General features: G+C 49.1%; 1 protein-coding gene across 1 annotated transcript in view; it reads right to left on the bottom strand.

The window, feature by feature from the left end:
- The window catches only part of SNX30 (sorting nexin family member 30), a 128,631-nt gene that overhangs the window by 13,712 nt on the left and 92,795 nt on the right, over window positions 1-22,124 (bottom strand). Inside the window, exon 7 of the mRNA XM_047768175.1 lies at window positions 9,358-9,444. Coding sequence (XP_047624131.1) covers window positions 9,358-9,444 — 87 coding nt within the window. The remainder of the gene's footprint in view (window positions 1-9,357; window positions 9,445-22,124) is intronic.

Genomic DNA, 22,124 nt, shown 5'->3' with positions numbered 1-22,124 from the left:
ATCAAAAGAGGTTTCTTTTTCAGGCTCCAAATATAAAATATTATAATATCATTAAATACGCTCCTTCAAACTGCATGCCACCACCCTTCGCCTGTGCTACCTCAGCCCCAAGATTTCGCCAGAGATCAGAGATGAGTCACCACCAAACTATACTGGCCCGGGATCCCCCTGAGCATCACCCTGGAGCCAGGGTGGTGGCTGTAATACCAGAAGGGAGAGGACAGAACTGACAAATCTGGCAACCAACTTGCACGTGAGACATCAATCAGAGGAGGTTGGAGGGGAGCCTCAAGTTTCTGGTTTGGGCGACGCAGGGCTCAGGATGAAGGACAAGCTCACAGAGCAGATAAGGAGGTGGCTGCAGCCATGGGAAGGGTGAGGGCTCCCTCCACAAGAGGGGGCTGAGACGACTCCACAGCAACAAAACAGACCCATTTTAAAAGGAGGAAAGGTCTCATACAGACATTTCTCCAAGAAGGTATACGGATGGCCAACCAGCACATGAAAAGATGCTCCACATCGCTAATCCCAAGGGAAATGCAAATCGAAACTACAATAAGCCACATCTCACATCCGTTAGGGTGGCTACTATTGGAAAAACAAAAACCAGAAAATAATAAGGATCGGCAAGGATGTAGAAAATTGGAACCCTTGGACATGTGGGGAGAAAAAGTATGGCAGTTCATCAAAGACTTAAAAATAGAATTACCCTATGATCCAACCATTTCACTTCTGGGCATATATCCAAAAGACTGAAAGCAGGGTCTCCAAGAGAGATCTGTTCACTGGGCATGAGTCATAACTGCCAAAAGACAGAAGCAACTCAAGGGTCCATCTACAGATGAATGGATAAATCAAGGGCAGTGTATACAGACAATGAACTATCACTTGGCCTTAAAGAGAAAGGACATTCTGACAGTGCCACTACACGGACGAACCTTGAGGGCATTATGCTAAGTGAAATAAACCAGCCACCAAAAAAAAAAAAAAAAAAACAACTAAAACAACCCCCAGATACTCAGACTTCTCCTTGCGGTGCAGTGGAAACGAATCCAACTAGGAACCATGAGGTTGCGGGTTCGATCCCTGGCCTTGTTTAGTGGGCTCTGGCCTTGCCCTCAGTGAGCTGTGGTGTAGCTGTAGCTGAAGTCTCAGCTTGGATGCTGCATTGCTGTACCCGTGGCGTAGGCCGGCAACTACCACTCCACTTCGACTCCTAGCCTGGGAACCTCCCTGTGCAGCACGTGCGGCCCTAAAAAGCAAAACCAACCAAAAAAAAAAAAAAAAAAAACCTCAAAAAAAGATACTACATACATGATGATACTTTTAAGAGGTACTCAAATTCATAGAAACAGAAAGTAGAACGGTATTTTCCAGGGACCAGAAAGATGGGGCAACAGGGCCTTGTTAGTTTAATGGATATGGAGTTTCAGTTCTGCAAGATGAAAGGCGTTCTGGAGCTTGGTTGCACAATAATGTGAATTTACTTAACACTACCAAACTGTACAGTTAAAATGGTTAAGATGGTAAGTTTTATGTTATGTGCACTTTGCCATGATTTTAAAAAATTTTAATATGGGGGGACTAAAAGAGGAGGCTGAGGAGGAGGAGGGTCAAAGGGCAGAACTCATGGGAAAGCCTACATTTACTGGGTTAATAAAGGAATCAGCAAAAGTTACTAAGAAACATGGGCACAGAAGCAGAAAATGAGTCAGAGGGAGCAAAGCCATTGAACAGAAGGATGGAGGGGGTTAGGGGACTGGGGGAGGCTTAAAAAACAGAAAATAAGAGGAATTGGGTGAGCTGTCTGAGGTGACAAGCTACGGAAGTTGCCCGACTTTACCGAGAGGAGGGCTGCTGGCAGGAGATGCTCGGGCTTGCCTTCTGTTTGCTTTTGTTTCTTTTTTTGGATGGTGTCTGCGACAATCAATCCACTGCCTAGGAGCACCCAGCGCTCCTTCTTATCTCAAGGTATTCATTTTGCGACAGGGGCGTTGTTAGACTTATGCTACCTCGTGTCTGAAGGAGGTGGAGATGGCACTCCCCGATGCTGACAGCTAGAAAACATCCCCACAGATAAGACTTCAAAAGACAAAAACTTGTAAACAGAGGCCAAGACTGCATTTCTCGCCCTGGTTCCCCTATCTCTCATGAGAAGTTCCAGTATGGAAGAGGGGTTGCTGGAGCGATGGGGGGAAGGCTTCTGTGGGATGAGATTAGGCATTTGCATGTGGCGGGGGAGTGGGAGGTGGAGAGCAGGGAGGTAACGTAAGTTCACTCAATGTTCATTTAAAAACGTATCATTCAGGAGTTCCCACTGTGGCTCAGCAGAAATGAATCTGACTCATATCCATAAGGATGCAGGTTTGATCCCTGTTCTCCCTCAGTGGGTTAAGGATCCAGCGTTGCCGTGAGCTGTGGTGGCAGGTCACAGACGTGGCTCGGATCTGGCATTGCTGTGGCGTAGGCCAGCAGCTACAGCTTCGATTCGACCCCTAGCCTGGGAGCCTCCATGCACCTCGGGTGCAGCCCTAAAACAACAACAACACATTTTTTAAAAATAAATTAAAAAAAATAAAATGTATTATTATTCAGCTCTTCCCATGTACCAGGCATTTCTCAGTCCTACAAAATCTCCACCTAAGTTTTCTTCTTGGAGCTAGGCTGGAGCTGTCACATGTTCTGTTCCTATGGTGACAACAGGTTAATGAGGTTCCCAAAGACTATATAAAAGCAGGCATGATCCCAAGATTTGGCAGAGAGGGGATTCACGGCTGCTGGGGGACAGGTGCCAGGACCAATGACAGAACCAATTCGAGATGGTAGTCTTTGCAGCCATATGTGGCTAAATGAAAGGGGGGGGGGCATAGCTTTCTAACTGGTGCCGTGTAAATGACAGCAATGGATTCCCAGCCCTCTGGGAAGCCATAATTCCAGGCTGGTCCCCTCCAGTCTCAAGCAACCTGGCCTTTGATCTCAGGGTGCCATACAGATGTTCTCCTTTTCTGTGTGAGCTGAGAGTTGAAAACAAGTTGAAAAAACACTGAGGCAGTGTAAAGTCTGAGAAGAGGCTGCTGAATTTGTCAAATTAGAAGTCATTGGTACCCTGAAAGAAAGCTTTTTTAAAAAATACATAAAAAGAAAGTTCAGAGAATGGCAAGTGAGGAGGAAAGTGAGTGCACAAGAGGGGGGCAGACCCCCCGAGAACCGAGGGGCCGTGAGCACGTGCATGGCTGAATGGCCTGGCAGACACAGACTGAAGAGCCCGGGTTCCCTCCCGAGTCCCTCTAGCTCTCAGCCACGTAGTTTACAAAGGCCCCCTCCTCAGCGAGGCTGAGGTTGCTGGGAGCCCAAGCAGTGGGGCTAAAGGGCTCCGACTTTGGAGCCAGATACATCCGGGGTCCAATTCCAGCTCCACCACGTGTGAACTTTGGCACCAACTCATAGAAGCTCCTTGAGCCCTGGATCCTCACCTGTAAGATGGGAACCGTGGTGACAGAAGGCTGTCATAGGCGTTAAATAGGGGAGGTGACGGGGTCCTGCCCTCCTGCGGCTGATCAGTCTGGCCCCTTTAGCCAGGCTGAGATCACGGCTGCCACGGAGAGAACTGGGGATCACCAGGCGTGTCTCTCACTCATCAAAAAACAGACACCCTGCAAAACTCTCAGGTCTGTCAAAGCTCCCTCTTAAGAGGCCTCCCTGTTCCTATCTGCTACTTCAGAGCTGGAGTTCTTGCTGCCTGTCATTCTTCCCATTCCAGAATATTCACCATTCTGGTGGTTCTAAGAGCTCTGAAAGGTCCACAGCCTTCAAGAGGTTTGTCCAAGTGACCCCAAGTGTTCCTTCCCCTCCCCACCTGTGCTCGCCCTGAGAAGCAACGACTCAGGAAATCTTGTTTCCTGCGCCGCGCCCCTCTGCACCTCCCCCCGCAGTGACACTACCCACCTGCAACAGCCTCTTCACCTGACACTGTCCCCAGCACAAGGCTACCAGTGGGGCAGGGCCAGAAATAGCCCTCTCTCTTTTGTTTTTGTTTGCCACACCTACAGCATGTGGAAGTTCCCAGGCCAGGGATGGAACCCATGCCACACAAGTGACCTAAGCCACAGCAGTGACAATGCCGGATCCTCAACTGCTAGGCCACCAGGGAACTCCCTCTTTTTGTTTTTGTTGTTGTCTTTCTTTTTTAATCTTTCACAAAACATTCTCTCTTGGCATTCCTTCTTTTTTATTTTTTGAACCAACAACACACAAATATATTAGCACTGAAAAGAGTCAAACACAGGAGTTCTTGCTGTGGCTCAGTGGTAACAAACCCGACTAATATCTATGAGGACGAGGGTTCGATCCCTGGCCTCGCTCAGTGGGTTAAGGATCTGGCATTGCCATAAGCTGTGGTGTAGGTCGCAGATGTGGCTCAGATCCCAAGTTGCTGTGGCTGTGGTGTAGGCCAGCAGCTGCAACTCCAAGTGGACCCCTAGCCTGGGAGCCTCCATATGCCACCAGTGCGACCCTAAAAAGATTAAAAAAAAAAAAAAAAAAAAAAAGAGTCGAATGCAGAACAGAGTAAAACAAGCACGTTCCCCCACCACCATAGTTTACTCACATGTGAGTTCCCGAGTGTGCACACTTCCTGTCCAGCTTTAAATCAATTCCTCTACCCCTCTTTGTTTCTAATAACAGATCTGAGGGCCTCACAGCTTCTCTGAGGGGATCACCTCTGATTTCCCCAAGTCTGTGGTCTGACAGATGCCGAGCGAGGCAGCCAGCCCTGTCCAAGTGCCTGTCATTTCTCTAACCTCAAATGAAAATGAGGAAAGCCGAGTCTGCACAAAGCTCCATCTGTCTGAGAAAAAACCACCTCGGGGTCTGCTGAGCTTCCTCCATCTAGAAACAAGGCACAACGTTACATGCGGCAATACAAACATTTGCCCTAGGCTCTAGAGGCCCCTTGGCAGCTGGCCCTCAGCCCACGCCGAGGAGACGCGGCCACAGGCTCCCGGCCTGAGATGCCCACCCCAGGGTGCGATCTGCAGTGAGGGCCCTGGAGACCCCAGAGGCCAGATGCTTCTTCTGGGTCTCGGAGAAGTGCCGTCTTTGGTGGGACCCTGTCCTTCCCCACCACCCTGAGGTGGCCCTGTGAGCGATCGCGCTCCCACGATCGTGACGAACCGTGGAACTCATGGCGTCCCGGCAGGAGAATCAGCCCTGCCCCGCTGCCCGATACCCTGGCCTTTCTCTCATCAACAGCAGCTCTACAAAGTGGCGCTCAAAGCAGAAGACAGGAAACAGAGTAGAGCAAAATCTTAAGCTACTCATTCCCTACAGCAGGCCTCTCCCTGCCGATGGGCAGTCAGGGAGGACAGGTGTTCGGGAAGCGTGGGGAAGCAGGGGATGCTTGGGTGACACAAAGAAACAATGCCAACAGTGCAGTCAGAAAACAATATATATGTATTTTTTGTCTTTTTGCCATTTCTTGGGCTGCTCCTGCGGCATATGGAGGTTCCCAGGCTAGGGGTCGAATCAGAGCTGTAGCCACCGGCCTAAGCCAGAGCCACAGCAATGCAGGATCCAAGCCTCATCTGCGACCTGTACTCATGGCAACGCCGGATCCTTAACCCACTGAGCAAGGCCAGGGATTGAACCTGCAACCTCATGGTTCCTAGTCGGATTCGTTAACTACTGAGCCACGACGGGAACTCCAGAAAAAAATATTTTTAATAATTAAAAAAAAGAAAAGATAAGTGGCAATAAACCCAGAAAACAAAGTTCTCCTTCAACATTCCCCCTAGAGACAACGGACGATGCACCGGTGGAACACCTGTTACCACGCCGGACACTGCGCTGACCTCTGCCTCTTCACAGCAACCCCGTGGACCAGCGCCACAAAGGCTAAGAAGCAAACCAAGCTGGGGGACGGAGCTGGGATCCAAACCCAAGGCCACCCGTTTCTAAATCCTGTATTCTCTCTGCCAAACCATGGTCAACCTTGACAGGCTGCCAACCGAGCCCTCCTCTGCTCACCAAAGTGGCTGCTGCCCTGGATCCCAACCGACACAATTTCTGCCGCCCCCACAGCTAGATGGCACTCACGGGTCCACCACCCCTGTTTTGTTAAATATCACCATTGCGAAATAACGGTAGTTGAGTGAACGCTGGTGTGGCTCAGTATCCCACCAGCAAGAGGGGAGACCAACACTGCCCCCCCACGGTGTGCTAAGAGAGTGCAGGCGTGTCTGTGAAACCGTGGACGAGACCCCCACGTCCTCGTGTTTTGAAGGAAACGGCTTTTCCTTTAGCCTCCCAGGGCTCCCCTCAGTCTCAAAAGGTTGACTCAAGAGTTAATGACGAGGAAATTGTGTTACAGCTTACAAAAAAAAAAAAAAACTAGTCAAAACAGTCTCCATTATCTTACATCAGGGCCTTGGCCCAATAACTTGTTACTAATATTTATTTTCTGGTTAGAGTTACACTGTACCTAGTGCCTGGCTTTTCACAAAGGATCTCTACCCTGATTAACTGTTTTCTTCTACTAATAGTTACTTTCTAGTTAAGAATTACACTGCACCTCACCTTTTCTTTTGTAACTGGAACACCCCCTAACATCCTTCCCTATAAGCAATCTTCATTCCAGAGAGGCAGTTATCATTCGAGCGAAAACCCCGAAGACAGCCAGAAACCATCACCAGACCCACCGACGCCAGCCCTGACGACTCCGGGATGATCGGTGGAGGGAGAATAATCAATACCCTTAATCAATAACCCTGTCTTTCAAACTAAACCTCTAAGACCCCTTGCTGTCCCCTCCCAAGGAGGACACAGTTTCAAGGCGTTAACCTGCTATAACCCCCTTTGCCTGGCAAAGCAATAAAGCTGTTCGTTCTGCTTCACCCAAAACTCTCTCTCCTAGACTTAACTAGGAGCCGGTGTACAGAGGCAGTGTTTCAGCTACATCTGGAACCTTCTGGTTGGTCTCAGTGGCTGGAAAGAAACTTTTCCCCCTCCGTGGCCAGAAGAATGAGTCGTAGGGGTAGCGACGCTCCAGGGAGGTGAGAACAGCAGCAGCAGGCAGAGGACGGACACCCCCAACACACAGCTCAGCCGGGCAGAGCGGGAGCCAGAAACAGCTGTTTCCTCTGCACCAAGGCCGGGGAAGGGGGGGACCTTCAGGCCGGCGATCCCAGGCTCAGTCATCATTTAATTCAGCCCTTTATTCATTCAGGAAGCTGCAGTTCCTGTCTTTGGAAAGGAACTGTACCAAACAGGGCAGGACATACACTATAAATGACAAAACCAGCCTCTGAGAAAGTTTGCCTTCATTCAGTGCTGAGCAGGCATGAAGGCTGACAGAACTGTTTAAGTGATGTCTTTTAAATACCCCCATCCTCAGCTTCCAAACTAGGCTAGTGGCAGAATTTGCTGTCTCTCCTCCCTTCCCCAGCCAGGAACTGTGACCTTTGACTTAAATTTGGAAGCCAAACTGTTAAGAGTGAAATTTTTAAATATATACACGCAGTATTCCATGTCATTCCTTTAAATGAGCCTGAGACGTGGGCTCAGCAGGCGGCACCGTGTTCCAGAACGTCATAGGGACGGCTAGGAACTCGCCAATGCATGCATGTGGCAGCCATGCTTGTGGCAGCGTTTCCACCACGGCCGCCCTCTTGACACGGCAGATGGGAGGCCCACAGCCTGTGCCTCGCTCCCTGGCCAGGTCCCAGCTGCAGAGACCGGACCAAAGACAAGAGGCCCAATCCCCATCCTCTGACTTCCCGTAGATGCAGGCAGCCTTCGCCCTCTTGGATAGGTCACTGTGGTGCCACGTGAAGCAATGCAACATGCCCGCACCGCATGCCCACTGTGCCCAGCACATGGGAGAAAGCCATCTGCCCAACCAAGCCGGGCAATTCATTGAGCTGCTTTGTTCCTCATTTCCTCGCCCATGAAATGGGGAAAGAACAATGCCTACCCCTCCCCACCCTGCCCCGAACCTCAGATGACTACTGCGGTGATCATGCGAGGCAGGAAATATAAAAAAAAGTACGACGCGGAGTCAAGGTGTGCCATTTCCAAGTTCAGGCTTCAAATTCCCAAAACTGGTTCTTTCCAGGGACATCTGGCCCAGCAGTAGCGGCAGCAGCGAGAACCACAGCAGAGAAAGACAAACCAAAACAGTTCTGATGTCAAACGACTTCCTGAGACCTGGGCCCCTGCTACTTTTCTGTCTTTGTGTGTGTGTATGTGTGTGTGTGTGTGTCTTTTGTCTTTGGTCTTTGTAGGGCCACACCCGCAGCACATGGAGGTTCCCAGGCTAGGGGTCTAATCGGAGCTGTAGCCACTGGCCTACGACACAGCTCACGCCAACACCAGATCCCTAACCCACTGAGCGAGGCCAGGGATCGAACCCACAACCTCATGGTTCCACGACGGGAACTCCTACTTATCTAATAACATTCATTGCCTACTCACCCTTGTTTTACTGTTTAAAGAAATACACCTCCCAATCACAAACAAAAAGGAGCAGGGTGACGTAATGGTGACCAGCAAGGCTCTAACGTCCGACTGCAGGATGCAATCCTGGCTCTGCCACTTGCAGCTGTGTGATCTTGGACTCTGCTTGCTCATCTCTCAAATGGGAATAATAATAGCACCTAAACCACAGGCTTGTTTGAAATAAAAGAGATAAAATAAATGTAAAGAGCTTAGCACTGTGTGAGCTCTTGCCGGTTGGCCATTACTACTCTTGTTTTTCATCGTGACTGGGGGAAGAGCTCTTCGACAGAGGCACTCTTACAGTCGTAATCTTATGTCCAGACCCAGAGCACAGGAGCTGGAGGGCCTCATAAACGAGCTTGATCAGAGGGGAGGATGACTTTTTGTTGGCTTTTTCCCTAATGCAGAATCAGCACGCAGCTTGCTCTGCCCCACCCTCCAGGCTAACCTCGACAACACGCATCGAGAGCCTTCCCCACGTGTCAGGCTACCACAAAAGTGCTCACTCTCAGCTTCTGTGCTTTTCTGTCAGGGGCTGGTGACAGATGCAGACCAGTCCACAAACCACACCTTTGAGAACACGGATCTAGACCGTGCTTCCCCTTTCTCCTCAGCCCCATCTTTAGCGAGGAACTGCCTATGAGTGGCAGAGATGGAACTCTTAAAAAAACAACAACAAAAACAACCCAGGCAACAGCAGAAGACTCCACCCCAAGTGCATATTCGGCAGAAAAGAACAGCATGAACCCCCACCCCCACCCCCAGCCGGCACTGAGCACCTCGGCTGTGTGGATTCCTGATTCCCTTGGCCCCCAGCCCACCCCACCCCAGGGGGCAGCCCGCCCTCCCAGGGCCTCCCCTGACCTTGGGCCGTTCTTCCTTCCTCAGCGCCACAGCCTCCAGTTTGGCTTCATACTCCGCTTGCACTTGGTCCCTCTTCTTCAGCACACTCTGTGGGGGGAGAAAGGGGAGCATGAACACAGCCCTTGCTTCTGTACCCAGTTCCACCCCAAACTGCGGTGCCAGCCCCAGCCATGTGCTCCCAGGGCAGCATGGCTGCAGCGTGACAGGTGACATGGGCTCTGGGGTCCACAGGGGTACGGAGGGAGGGAGGGAGGGCCATTCACGGAGCCCGAGCTTTCTAGTGCGGTAAGAGGCTAGAAGCTGAAAGTGCCAAGATCCCAGGGAAGCCCACCCACAGGCCCATGGACAGGAGGACACTTGGCCTCCTCGTGCACAGAGAACCCAGCTGTGCTGAGACGTGGAGCCTGGCAGGAGACAGTGTGGGATGTTCTCTGACCCATCGATGGAAAAGTCTAAGTCAGGAGAGTTTTAACTCATCACATGGATCCCTGGTGGACTGATCTGCTGCCCACAGTTCCCCGATCAGCCACTTATTTGTCCTCCACTCTGGGCCAGGTACACCAAGAGCAAAGAGATACAGCTCATCCCCAAGGGCTGTTGGCCAGAAGAGGCGTGCAGACATGGTCCAAGGCTGCGTGTGCTCAAAGAGCCAAGGCCAAGGCCAGAAGCTCTGGAATCCAGCAGCAAGCCTGCTAGAGCGGGTGGTAAATGGGCTCAGAGTGCCGCCTGGACGGGGCAGGGGAGGCACACAGGCATCCAGGACGCAAAATTCAAGGATGGACACGCTTGCTCTTGGGCTATGCGAGTTCAAGGCTGGCACCTGAATGTCTCCCTAGCTGTTTGCCTCACCTACTCCTGGCTCTGCAGCAAAGACCTCACCAGGTGGAGCAGAAAAGCGTGTGGTCGACATTCTACCAAATCATCTGCTTCATCCAAGGGCTTCTTTTTCCTTCTTCTAGTAGAACCACAAGTGGCAAACCAAAAGTAGCAAGAATTCTCTTTCCCACTAAGACACGACCTGCGGTGAGAGTTCCTATAATCTCACATTTTCCCCACCGGGACCATGGAGTCAGGGCAGGAAGGGGCCCTTGGCTGATCGGTGGGCACCTTGTGTCCCAACAGTGTGCTAAAAGGTGACAAGTGATGGAAACACTGAGAATGCTCTGGGGAATGCCCAATGGACGGCATCAACATGGGGAACCCCAAGTCTCCTCTAAGGATCTACTTGGAGAAGTGTTTTACCACAAGAAGAACATGAGGTAAAAAAACAGCTTCCTTCTCCATCATGTGACGCCCAGCTTGCTCCTGGGTGCTCAGAAGTTCCCGCCCCACACTCATCAACCCCTGAGCAGGGATGTTTATAGTGCTGTTCAATAAGAATGTTCCGCGGTGATGGGAACATGCCAGGACCCACACAGTCCAGCCCAGGGGCCACTAGTCCCACATGCCGACTGAGCTCTTGCAATGAGTCTGGTGTGACTGAGGAACTGGATTTAAACTTTTTTAACCAACTGAATTTAAAATGAAACAGCCACCTATGGGAGTTCCTGTCGTGGCGCAGCAGAAGCGAATCCGACTAGGAACCATGAGGTTGCGGGTTCGATCCCTGGCCTCGCTCAATGGGTTAAGGATCTGGCATTGCAGTGAGCTGTGGTGTAGGTTGCAGAGGTGGCTCGGATCCTGCATTGCTGTGGCTGTGGCGCAGGCCAGCTGCCACAGCTCCGATTAGACCCCTAGCCTGGGAATTTCCATATGCCGTGGGTGCAGCCCTAAAAAATAAAATAAAATAAAATAATAAAATAAAATAAAATAAAATAAAATAAATAAAATATTAAACTGAAATAGCCCCCTATGGTAAGTGACTGCTGTACTGGGCAGAACAAACGTATAAAGTAAAAAACAAAAGAACAAAAAAAATCAGGAGCCCTTCCTAAATTTCATAGAGCTGAAACTATTCTAAATCTACTGGGCTGGTATCAGCTATTGTAAAAATCACAACCTCTGCCCAAGAGAAACAAACACATGCTGCTCTCCATGGAGACGCAAACGTGGTTGCCTGGGGGCCAAGGGGCAGCAGACAGGGAGGCTGGCTGGGATCCTCATCACCGCCGTGCACGCCCTTCACAGGATGCCCCACAGCTGACTGGGAAAAGCACGGAGATCCAGGCTGGGAACAGGGCTCCAGAAACAAGGATGAGCTGTTCCAATGACACATCCCCTGTCAGTGTGGCAAGAACCTCACGACCGAGCTAGAAATGCTCTTAAAACAACGCCTTGGAATACAGCACAGCATGGGGCCTCCTGTCCCTGGTTCTGCTCCAAGTCCCTTTGCCGAGGTTGTCCAGGCCCCCAGGTGGGGAGCGAAGGCGAGAGGAGTCCCGTCGGCTCCACTCTGCTACATGCCTCTCCTCTCCCTCCCCCCAGAGCAGGCGAGGGGGTCCCAAGATTCAGCCACAGGCCCTCCCCCATGTGACTTGGGCCTTCCCGGCCCCAGAGGAGAGGTAGGGCATCCGTCCCCTCAGCCACTGCCACCCCAGCCTCAACCGGAACAACCAGAACGCTGCCTCTCATGCAGCCTGAGGATCTGCGCTAACATCCCTCCTCCCCGGACAGCAGGCAAAACTCACAACAACGCTGCAGACGTGAAAGGGCGCTAGAACACAAAGGCACCGTGGAAAGACCTGGCTGAGGCCACAGGGGCTGGCGAGGAGCACAGCGGTGACTCACTGAGGCTCTTGCTGCTGCATTCCAGGACAGTGCGTGGTTTCCCAGGCTGACTGCAATCCAGCCACTCGAAAGCCTGGGAAACCTGTCTGGACTCAGGATAAACTGCTGAAGCCTACCATCCTTGATGGGGGCACCTTGGCACCCTGTGGGTGATGGTCTGAAGGGAATGGCCTCCCAGCCCAACCAGCACAGGCTCTGCCGATAAACTGACCAAAAGCAGCCAGTGGTTGAGGGGACCTGAGCCTGCAATGGGGTTAAAGGACCAAGACGCTGAGTCAGGAGTTCCCGTCGTGGCGCAGTGGTTAACGAATCAGACTAGGAACCATGAGGTTGCGGTTTCGGTCCCTGCCCTTGCTCAGTGGGTTAACGATCCAGTGTTGCCGTGAGCTGTGGTGTAGGTTGCAGACGTGGCTCGGGTCCCGAGTTGCTGTGCCTCTGGTGTAGGCTGGCAGCTACAGCTCTGATTCAACCCCTAGCCTGGGAACCTCCATATACCGTGGGAGCGGCCCAAGAAATAGCAAAAAGACAAAAAAAGAAAAAAAAAGATGCTGAGTCAGAATCCACAGAGAGGTCCCACCAAGTGACAGCAAAAGACACTTAGCATCTGAGCGTCTCACAGACATCTCTGATCCTAATGGATGCCAGGAATCAAAACGGTGAAGGGCGCGGAGAGACTTCTGTTCCGTTCTGCGCCCCTCGGCCCCTGGTCCACACGGCCACCCTCACCCCGTCTCTGGCTCCGGCCTTAACGTTTCTTCATTCATTCTCCCCGGTGTTGGGGATACAGCAGAGAGGAAACTCCCCAAACCCCTGCCTTCATGGAGCTTAGATTCTAGAGGAGGGGCAGATTTTTCTACACCAGTAAATTCTATCAATATCGAGCTTGTAAGGTAGTGCTAGGTGTCCAGGAGGGAGGAAAAAAAAAAAAAATAACAGGAGTTCCCGTCGTGGCGCAGTGGTTAACGAATCCGACTAGGAACCATGAGGTTGCGGGTTCGGTCCCTGCCCTTGCTCAGTGGGTTAACGATCCGGCGTTGCCGTGAGCTGTGGTGTAGGTTGCAGACTCGGCTCGGATCCCGCGTTGCTGTGGCTCTGACATAGGCCGGTGGCTACAGCTCCGATTCGACCCCTAGCCGGGGAACCTCCATATGCCGTGGGAGCGGCCCAAAGAAATAGCAAAAAATAAATAAATAAATAAAATAACAGGAAAAGAGGATGTAAAGCCCCAAGGGTTTGAGAGATGGCAGAACCGTGCACAGGGTGGTCAGAAACGGCCTCAATGAGAGGTGACTTTTAATTAGAGATGTGGAATAAATTTCTCTCGAATGTTATTTTTTTTTTTTTCCTTTTTTGGCCGTCTTGAAGCATATGGAATTCCCAGGCCAGGGATCAGATTCGAGCTGCAGTTGCAACTTACACTGCAGCTGCAGCAACACCGGATCCTTTAACCCACTGTGCTGGGCCGGGGATCGAATCCATGCCCTGGCGCTACGGAGAAGCCTCCAACCCCATTTGTGCCACAACAGGACCTCCTCAAAGGCTGTATTTTTAATGCAGAGCGCTTCATCACAATTTCAAAATGGTCTCAGGGATCTCAAACTTCAGTATCCTTCTTTTCAAATGTAGAGGGAAAAAAAGGACCCATTTCTTTAATAAATAAATTGCAAGAGAAAATAGAGAGCCCAGGAGGAATTCTTAGAACATTTAAGAAACATATCAAGAAATATATGGGGAGTTCCCATTGTGGTACAGCCGAAATGAATCCAACTAGTATCCCTAAGGATGTGGGTTCGATTCCTGGCCTTGCTCAGTGGGTTAAGGATCCGGCGTTGCCGTGCTCTGTGGTGAAATGTGTGGATTTTATTTACACACCAATTTGAGGGGGAAAAAAAATACGAAAACAGTGTCTGAGACAATTGGGGAATTTGAATACTAGAAATCTAAGGAAATGTTAAGAAAAAAATCTGTTTAGGTATGATAATAAATGATAGTAATGTAAACCTTTATCTTTCCTTTTTTTTTTCTTTTTGCTTTTTAAGGGCCGCATCCGCGGCACATGGAAGTTCCCAGGCTATAGGTCGATGTTGGAGCTGTAGCTCCCGGCCTTCAGCACAGCCACAGCAATTCAGGATCCAAGCCACGTCTGCAACCTACACCACAGCTCACGACAACGCCAGATCCCTAACCCACTGAGTGAAGCCAGATATTGAACTCATATCCTCATGGGTATTAGTCAGATTCATTTCCGCTGAGCCATGACAAAAAAGGTTAATGTGAGAAAAAGAATGTATATATGTCTATGTATGACTGCGACAGGTTTCTGGTACAGCAGAAATGGACAGAACATTGTAAATCAACTACAATTTTAAGAAAGGGGGAGTTCCTGTCATGGCTCAGCAGTTAATGAACCCAACTAGTATCCATGAGGACTTGGGTTCGTTCCCTGGCCCTGCACAGTGGGTTAAGGATCCTGTGCTGCCATGGCTATGGTATAGGCCTGAAACTACAGCTCTGACTCGACCCCTAGCCTGGGACCCCCCCCCATATGCTGCGGGTGCAGCCCCAAAAGAAAAAAAAAAAAAGGAAAAAAGTCACAACTCCGTCCCTTTATAATGGAATATGAATAGAAAAAAAAAAGAATACTAAGTATTTTTGTGTGAAATGATGTCATGCTTGGGATTTGCTTTAAAATAGCCCAGGCGGTGGGGGCTGGATCAGGTAGGAGGCGAGCTAGAACAAGATGGACCACGAGTGGGCGACTGTGGGCGCCAGCTGATGGGTACATGGGGGACTGTTATACTTTCTATTTTTGGATGTGTTTGAATTTTTCCATGACAAAAAAAGTGAAAACAATGGAAACACAATCCCTATCATCCAAAATGTTTACATTACAAACTAATACGAGCCATTAAACAAAACGTTTGGAAGTTAGATCATACATACATTTTGCAGTTTGGCTCTCAACATCTGCACTAAAGATTTTCCAAGAAAGTGCCGCAAAGGTCAGTATGAGCGGGAAAACCCAACAGCCAGGAAACCGGAAAGTCTCCACCTCCGGAGCTCAGCACACGTCTCTCCCCAGTGAGGCTGAGGGCTCACAAAGGTGGAGGAGGAGGAACAGGCAGTCCAAAACCAGCCCCAGAGCAAATGGGCAGCGATCAGAAGGGTTTTAAGTGTCAGATCTTTTTTGTAAGACAGATGAGAGGACACAGGGTTGAGAAAGTACATGAGAGCAACTGGAACAGCTGAGCCACATGTAAGAGAATTTCAGGACCGAATGGCTTATACTGTGGAACACCAAGAGCTGACAGCCCAAGAGACCCAGGAGGGATTTGCGCAAAGTAATAAGGATTCAGTAATAAAGAAGCTCAAATGAGAATAAAAATCAAACACCCCAAACGAAACAAAACCCAGCCTCACAGATATAGGCAACATTTCCACGGTTGCCAGAAGGAAGGGTGGCAAAATGGGTGATGGGGATCCTGGTTTAAGAGAACAAAGTCACGGGGCTGGAGTGTAGAGCATGGAGAATACGGCCAATAACACTGTATTCACTTTGTAAGGGCACAGAGGGCAACCACATTTATTTGGTGATCATTTCACAAGGCATACATATGCGGAATCACTGTTATACACATGGAACTAATATGTCAAATGTACTTCAATTTTCAAAGTGGTTTTGTTTTTGTTTTGTTTTGTTTTTTTGCTTTTTAGGGCCGCACCCACAGCATATGGAGGTTCCCAGGCTAGGAGTCACATCAGAGCTACAGCTGCCAGCCTACAGGATCCAAGCTGCATTGGCCTACACCACAGCTCACAGCAACGCTGGGTCACTGACCCACCGAGCGAGGCCAGAGATCGAACCCACAACCTCATTGTTTGCAGTCGGATTCGTTAACCACTGAGCCACGACAGGAACTCCTCAAGTTTTTAATAATTAAAAAACATTAACACCCAACGTGGCCCTGTGGCCTGTCTTTAGATGCCCTGCTAGGACGGCATTTTCCTACAGGCAGGAAAATGGGTCTGACCGTGGTCCTGGTGATATAATTTCTGACTGAACCTGGGCTGCCCCTTTTGACATGTTCTTTTCACATATGCCTTCTTTGATGACACACCACCTGTGAGTTAAACATTCTAGCACAATGTTGGTAATATTAAAACCACACATTGCCCCTTATTTTTAAAAGTATTTGTTACAGAACATTTGGAAAATAAAGAAAAATGTGGATGAGGGGGAAAGGCATCCGTGAGCGCTTCCTCTAGGCACAGCAAGTAACACATTTATTTACTCTACTTCCCGTTTTTTCTCTTGACTGTGATGCTCCCATCTCTGTTTCTCTTTTCAGCATTTCTGTTTTTCAGATGTTGGATATTATGGTCTGGTCCTCCCATTTTCATATTTTTTTTCTCTCCAATCCTGCATCTTTTTGTTTCACTTTATAGCTGATTTCCTTAACTTTTTCTTCTAACTCTTCCATTGATTTTTTTTCTTCCATTCCTATCATGATCTTCATCTCTATGAACTCGGTTTACTCTCTGGGTTTTTTCTTTTTCTTCTAATGGTTGCACCTGCAGCATATGGAAGTTACTGAGCCAGGGGCTGAATGGGAGCTGCAGGCTATGCCGCAGCCACGGCAATGCCAGATCTAAAACCCACTGAGCCAAGCCAGGGATCAAACCCGCATCCTCACAGAGACAACATTGGGTCCTTAACCCACAGAGCTACAAAAGGAACGCCATCTCTCTGGATTTTTAAAAATGCTCCCTCTATACAGGTGACATCTCTTTCTAAAGATACTAATGATTTTTTTCCCAGAAATTTTCTTCTCCCTCAATAACGTTTCACTCAATGTATCTCTTTCTTCTTTATATCTACTTAATATTCACATTAGAACCTTCCCTTAAGTATCTTGTGATCCTTTATTTGCACCCTCACCCAAGAGGGAAATACTTAAAAAGAGGTTGAAAGCTCTCTGACAGGGAGAGCTTGCTGACAGTTCTCTAGAGGGACTTCATTGAATCCCCCATCCCTCCCTATATCAGGGCATTCTAGTCTCTTCTCCCAGCCTGTTTCAATTTTAAACAAGGCTCTTCTAATCCTTACAGGGAAGGTATCAGGCCAAGAGCCAAGCAGAGGAAGACAATTAAAGGTCTCAACATTCAGTAACCTTTTGCTTTTGATTCAGGGATTTTAGCCTCCATTCTCAGCTCTGCCTGGTGTCTCTCAGTCCAGGGACTTTCTCTTGTACCCTCTCCAGAGATTACACCTCCAGCTGTGCCCGAGTGGAGGAGGGACACGGCCCCTGTGTGAGCAGGGGGGACAGGACTGGAAGCTCTAGCTGCTTCTTGACCAGACTCTTGACTAATCCTTCTCATCATACCATTTTTCCTTCAGTCCCAGAGTTACTTGGTGCTGCCAATTCTTAAGCTTTTTGCAGGACTCCACACTTTTTGAAGGTGTATAGCAGGTGGCTTCTAAGCTTCTCCCCACAGTCAGCTTCAAAGGCATCTTGGAAGGTCCTGAGTCGCTCTCACCTCTCAGCCTGCTTTCCACTTCCCAGCTGTCCTTTTAAAAAAACTATTTTTCCTTCCTGATGTGCTTTGTCTTTGCAGACTTAGGCCTTTTTTTAAAAAAGTCATTCTAGTTTCATGAAAAAGAGGAAGTTTAAATATCTATTCAGTCTGCCATGACTGGGAATCACAGAGTTTTAATTTTTCTAATTAAAAAAAAATTTTTGAGATCATTTTGCACATTTATACATCCTGATTCTTCTTATTTGCAAGAAATCATGCCCTCAGTCTTTTGTTTAGGAAGAAGGACTCTTCTGTCCCAACTGAATCTTCAGAAAATCTCCTTTTTACAGTTTTGAAAGGCACCAGAAGGGGGCAACTTAAAGCATAGTCACTTTACTCATTAGCTCCACCTTGTGGCCCCTGAGGGGAAAGGTGGGCAGGCCAAAAAAACCACCCGGCAATTAAATCACCAGCATTTGAAAAGAGCCTTCCTGGAACGTTGCTCAAAGTACCTCCAACTCAAATGCAAACTGTCTACAAACCCAAACTTCTACCTCCACATCTTATACCTCCAATTACGATCAGCAATGACTTTCATATTATTAAATCCAATGGTCGCTGTTTATATCGTGCCCTTCTAGAAACATTTCTCGGAGTTCCCGTCGTGGCGCAGTGGTTAACGAATCCGACTAGGAACCACGAGGCTGCGGGTTCGGTCCCTGCCCTTGCTCAGTGGGTTAACGATCCGGTGTTGCCGTGAGCTGGGGTGTAGGTCGCAGACACGGCTCGGATCTGGCGTTGCTGTGGCTCTGGCGTAGGCCAGTGGCTACAGCTCCGATTCGACCCCTAGCCTGGGAACCTCCATATGCTGAGGGAGTGGCCCAAGAAATAGCAAAAAGACAAAAAAAAAAAAAAGGAAACATTTCACTTGGCTCTCCTTTTTTTTCTCCTGCTACACTGACCATTCCTTCTCAGGCTTTTCTTTTGTCTCTCCTAATTAGGTGCCAGGCCACTAAATATTGCCAAGGCTTCAGGAAGCAGGCCTGGACTATTTATTTACCTCCACCTCATTTACCGTAAGGTCTCCCCCACTCTCATAGATTTAAATGCCATCTATACACAAATGACTCCCAAATTCCTATGCCCACTCTGAACTCATGACATCTCTACCTCAATGACTAACAGACATGTTTTAACTCAATATGGCCAAAACGACTTGACCCCCAACTGCCCAATTTGTTTCACCCCAAACTCCCGCATCTCATTAAACAGGACCGCTAGCCACACAGTTGCTGAAGCCGAAAACCCAGGGGTCCTCAATTTCTCCATTTCTTACTTCACATTAATGCAGCAGCAGGTCAAGTTGGCTCCTCAGACAAAATACACCGCAAAGCCACCCACTTCTCCAAGCTCCATCACCTCAGCTATCTGCCACTTGGCTCCGTGTGACAGTCCCCTAATGGTCTCCAGACCTCCACTCTCTCCCTCTACAACCCATTCTCCACATGGCAGCATTAGCTGCTGCCTTTTTTTTTCTTTTTATGACATACAGAAAGCTCCCAGGTTAGGGGGTCAAACTGGAGCTGCCACTGCAGGTCTACACCACAGCCACAGCAATGCCAGATCTGAGCCACATCTATAACCCACACCACAGTCTGTGGGAACACCAGATCCTTAACCCACTGAGTGAGGCCAGGGATCAAATCCACATCCCCAGGGACACTGTGTCAGGTTCTTAACCCACGGAGCCATGACAGGAATTCATAGCCATTTTCTTAAAGTAAAAACTGTATCCTGGAGTTCCCGTCATGGCTCAGTGGTTAAGGATCTGGAGGGTTCGATCCCTGGCCTCGCTCAGTGGGTTAAGGATCTGGCATTGCTGTGAGCTATGGGGTAGGTCGCAGATATGGCTCAGATCCCACGATGCTGTGGCCCTGGTATAGGCTGGTGGCTACAGCTCCAATTAAACCCCTAGCCTGGGAACCTCCATATGCCGCTGGTGTGGCCCTAAGAAAAAAAAATAATAAAATAAAATAAATACTGTATCTTGTCATTCCCCTGTATGAAACCAAATGGCTTCTCTCTTATTCCTAAGAATAAAACCCAGACTCTCACCAACCGTGGCCCCGAAGACATTACTCCGAGTCCTGCCTTTCCTATCCCCTCCTCTCCTCCTCCCACCTGCTCCCTGGCGTGAATGGCTCCCCTCACACTGGCCTCTGCCTTACCAGCCACTCTTCCGACACTCACCTCCCTGGCTGTTCACCAAGGCCTCGGAGAGAAGCACGCCCTTCAACCTGGAGATAAACCCATCCCTTAAAATCAGCAAGATACATGGCATACAGTGGTTACATATCTGCTGATGGTCTAAATGCACCACGCTGTCAACTTCCAGTAAGTATGTGCCAGCCACCTTCTACATGAGGCCGTGTGGGCTACGCCCTTCTTCTTTAATGAAGCTTCTCCAACTCTTGGCCTAATCACAATGAACCAGGACTCAAAAAGCACTATCTTTGCTCAGGACCTAACGTGTTCTCTCCCAGCCCGTCATTATCATACTTGCATTTTACACACACTTCGTGTACAAGACGTGAAACGCCATCCAAGGGCTGCAGGCGTCTACAGGGTGCTTCACTGGAGTCCTGGGCCTGAGGGTGACTTTGGTACCCTCCCCTCGCCAGCACTGTTCACGGCACAGCATCCCCAGAACCCATGTCTTCGACTGTCCTCCCAGCACGAGCCGTCCTCATCGTTCTCTGAACACCGTTCATCTATCCACAGGCCTGATAACAACCTGTCTTTTCCTGTGCTTTCTCTCTGCCTCCAAAGAGAACAGAACGTACCCAGCCTCAAGAGCACTTACAGAGAGACAACTTGAGCCCCAGCCTCAAAAAGTGGGATCTGACCTGGTTTCTCTCACCAGTGGTCAAGACACAAACATAAAGTGGCTGCTCATTAGAACCATGGAACAGAGAAAAGATTTACCTGTGGGGCCCTGTTTCTTCACCTATAAAATGAGCAAGTTAGAAAGGATGAACCCAATGGCCTTTTCAGACTAGAGAGGAACCCCAACCTTAGCCCCATGAGGAGAGGGTTCCCAGAAGCTCCAGCGTGTTCTCCATGAAGGGTTACACTGACCCTTAACTAGTTCAGATTCCCAAGGCACAGGCCCAACCTCAGATGGTGAGGACAAATACTCACTTTGGTTCATGCAAGGCCATCACCAAAGGAGCACAACGACAAAATGTCACCACACCAATACCAACCCCACCCCACCCCCAAAACAAGACCAGAGGGATTTTCTCAGGTCTGAAGACCATTCAGCAGCTGACAAAGAATATGTCACAAGCAGGCCCTCAGGAAGCCCTCCACCCTATAATTAGTCTTTATGCTGAAAAGTAAAGTCTGTCCTACTTATATCTCAAAAATCAGAAATATTTTGGAAATGGAATCATATGACTTTCTCAGAGGAATAAAATATAGGTAAGGGAGTTCCCATTGTGGCTCATCAGTAATGAACCCGACCAGTAACAATGAGGACATGAGTTTGATCCCTGGTCTCACTCACAGTAGGTTCAGTATCCAGCGTTGCTATGAGCTGTGGTGTGGGTCACAGATGCGGCTCGGATCTGGCGTTGGTGTGGCTGTGGTGTAGGCCGGCAGCTGCAGCTCCACTTCGACCCCTAGCCTGGGAACTTCCCTATGCCGCAAATGCAGCCCTAAAAAGCAAAAATGAAAAACATACAGATAAGAATCATTAAAAAGCATCGATGTTAAAAAGGCAGGGGAACAGGAACCTACTGTGTAGCACAGGAGAAGATACTCAGTAGTTTGTGATGACCCATATGGGAACAAAGGAATGGATATATTTATATGTATGACTGATTCACTTTGCTGTACACCTGAAACTAATAAACCTTGTCAAGTCAACCATACCCCAATAAAATTAAATTTTTTTTAAAAAAGATCCACTTAAGACACCCATCACTCTCCTGCTGTGTCCAGCCCTGGGCACCCAGACCCTGACAATCCAACACGCAGTCTTGGCTCTGCCAAGTCACTCCTGTCCTGCACAAGCCACTCTGCGGCAGAATTTTCCTGTTTGAAAGAAGGGGAGCAGGAGGCCTCATTTCCTTCTAACTGGGCTTGGTTCTGCTCACCGCGGCACAGAGCGAGCCACTGCCAGGCAGCACGTCCGCTGGACCAGGCCCTGCCCCAGACAACACCGTATCCAGCCCCGTTCTCTAGACGAACCTAATATTTTTTCAGGCTCAGTAAGCAAGAAACCCAATACATGTGCTTCACCCATGGCGTCAAGAAAGAGAGCAAACTAACAAGTTTCTTTGATGTCTGCCTTGAATTACTCACACAAGCTTCTGTCTCACTGTGTAATGATATTTTAATAAGGATGCCAGATAAAGCCTGGCCAAATCATTTTAAGCCCCGCTTCAAATACAAATATATGTTAAGCACTAACATTCTTGCCTCGTGCAAGAACAAAGCAATCTGTACTGTAATAATCC

This window comes from Phacochoerus africanus, chromosome 2 (assembly GCF_016906955.1).
Source record: "Phacochoerus africanus isolate WHEZ1 chromosome 2, ROS_Pafr_v1, whole genome shotgun sequence".
Lineage (NCBI taxonomy): Eukaryota > Metazoa > Chordata > Mammalia > Artiodactyla > Suidae > Phacochoerus > Phacochoerus africanus.
This window is presented reverse-complemented; position numbering and strand designations above follow the sequence as displayed.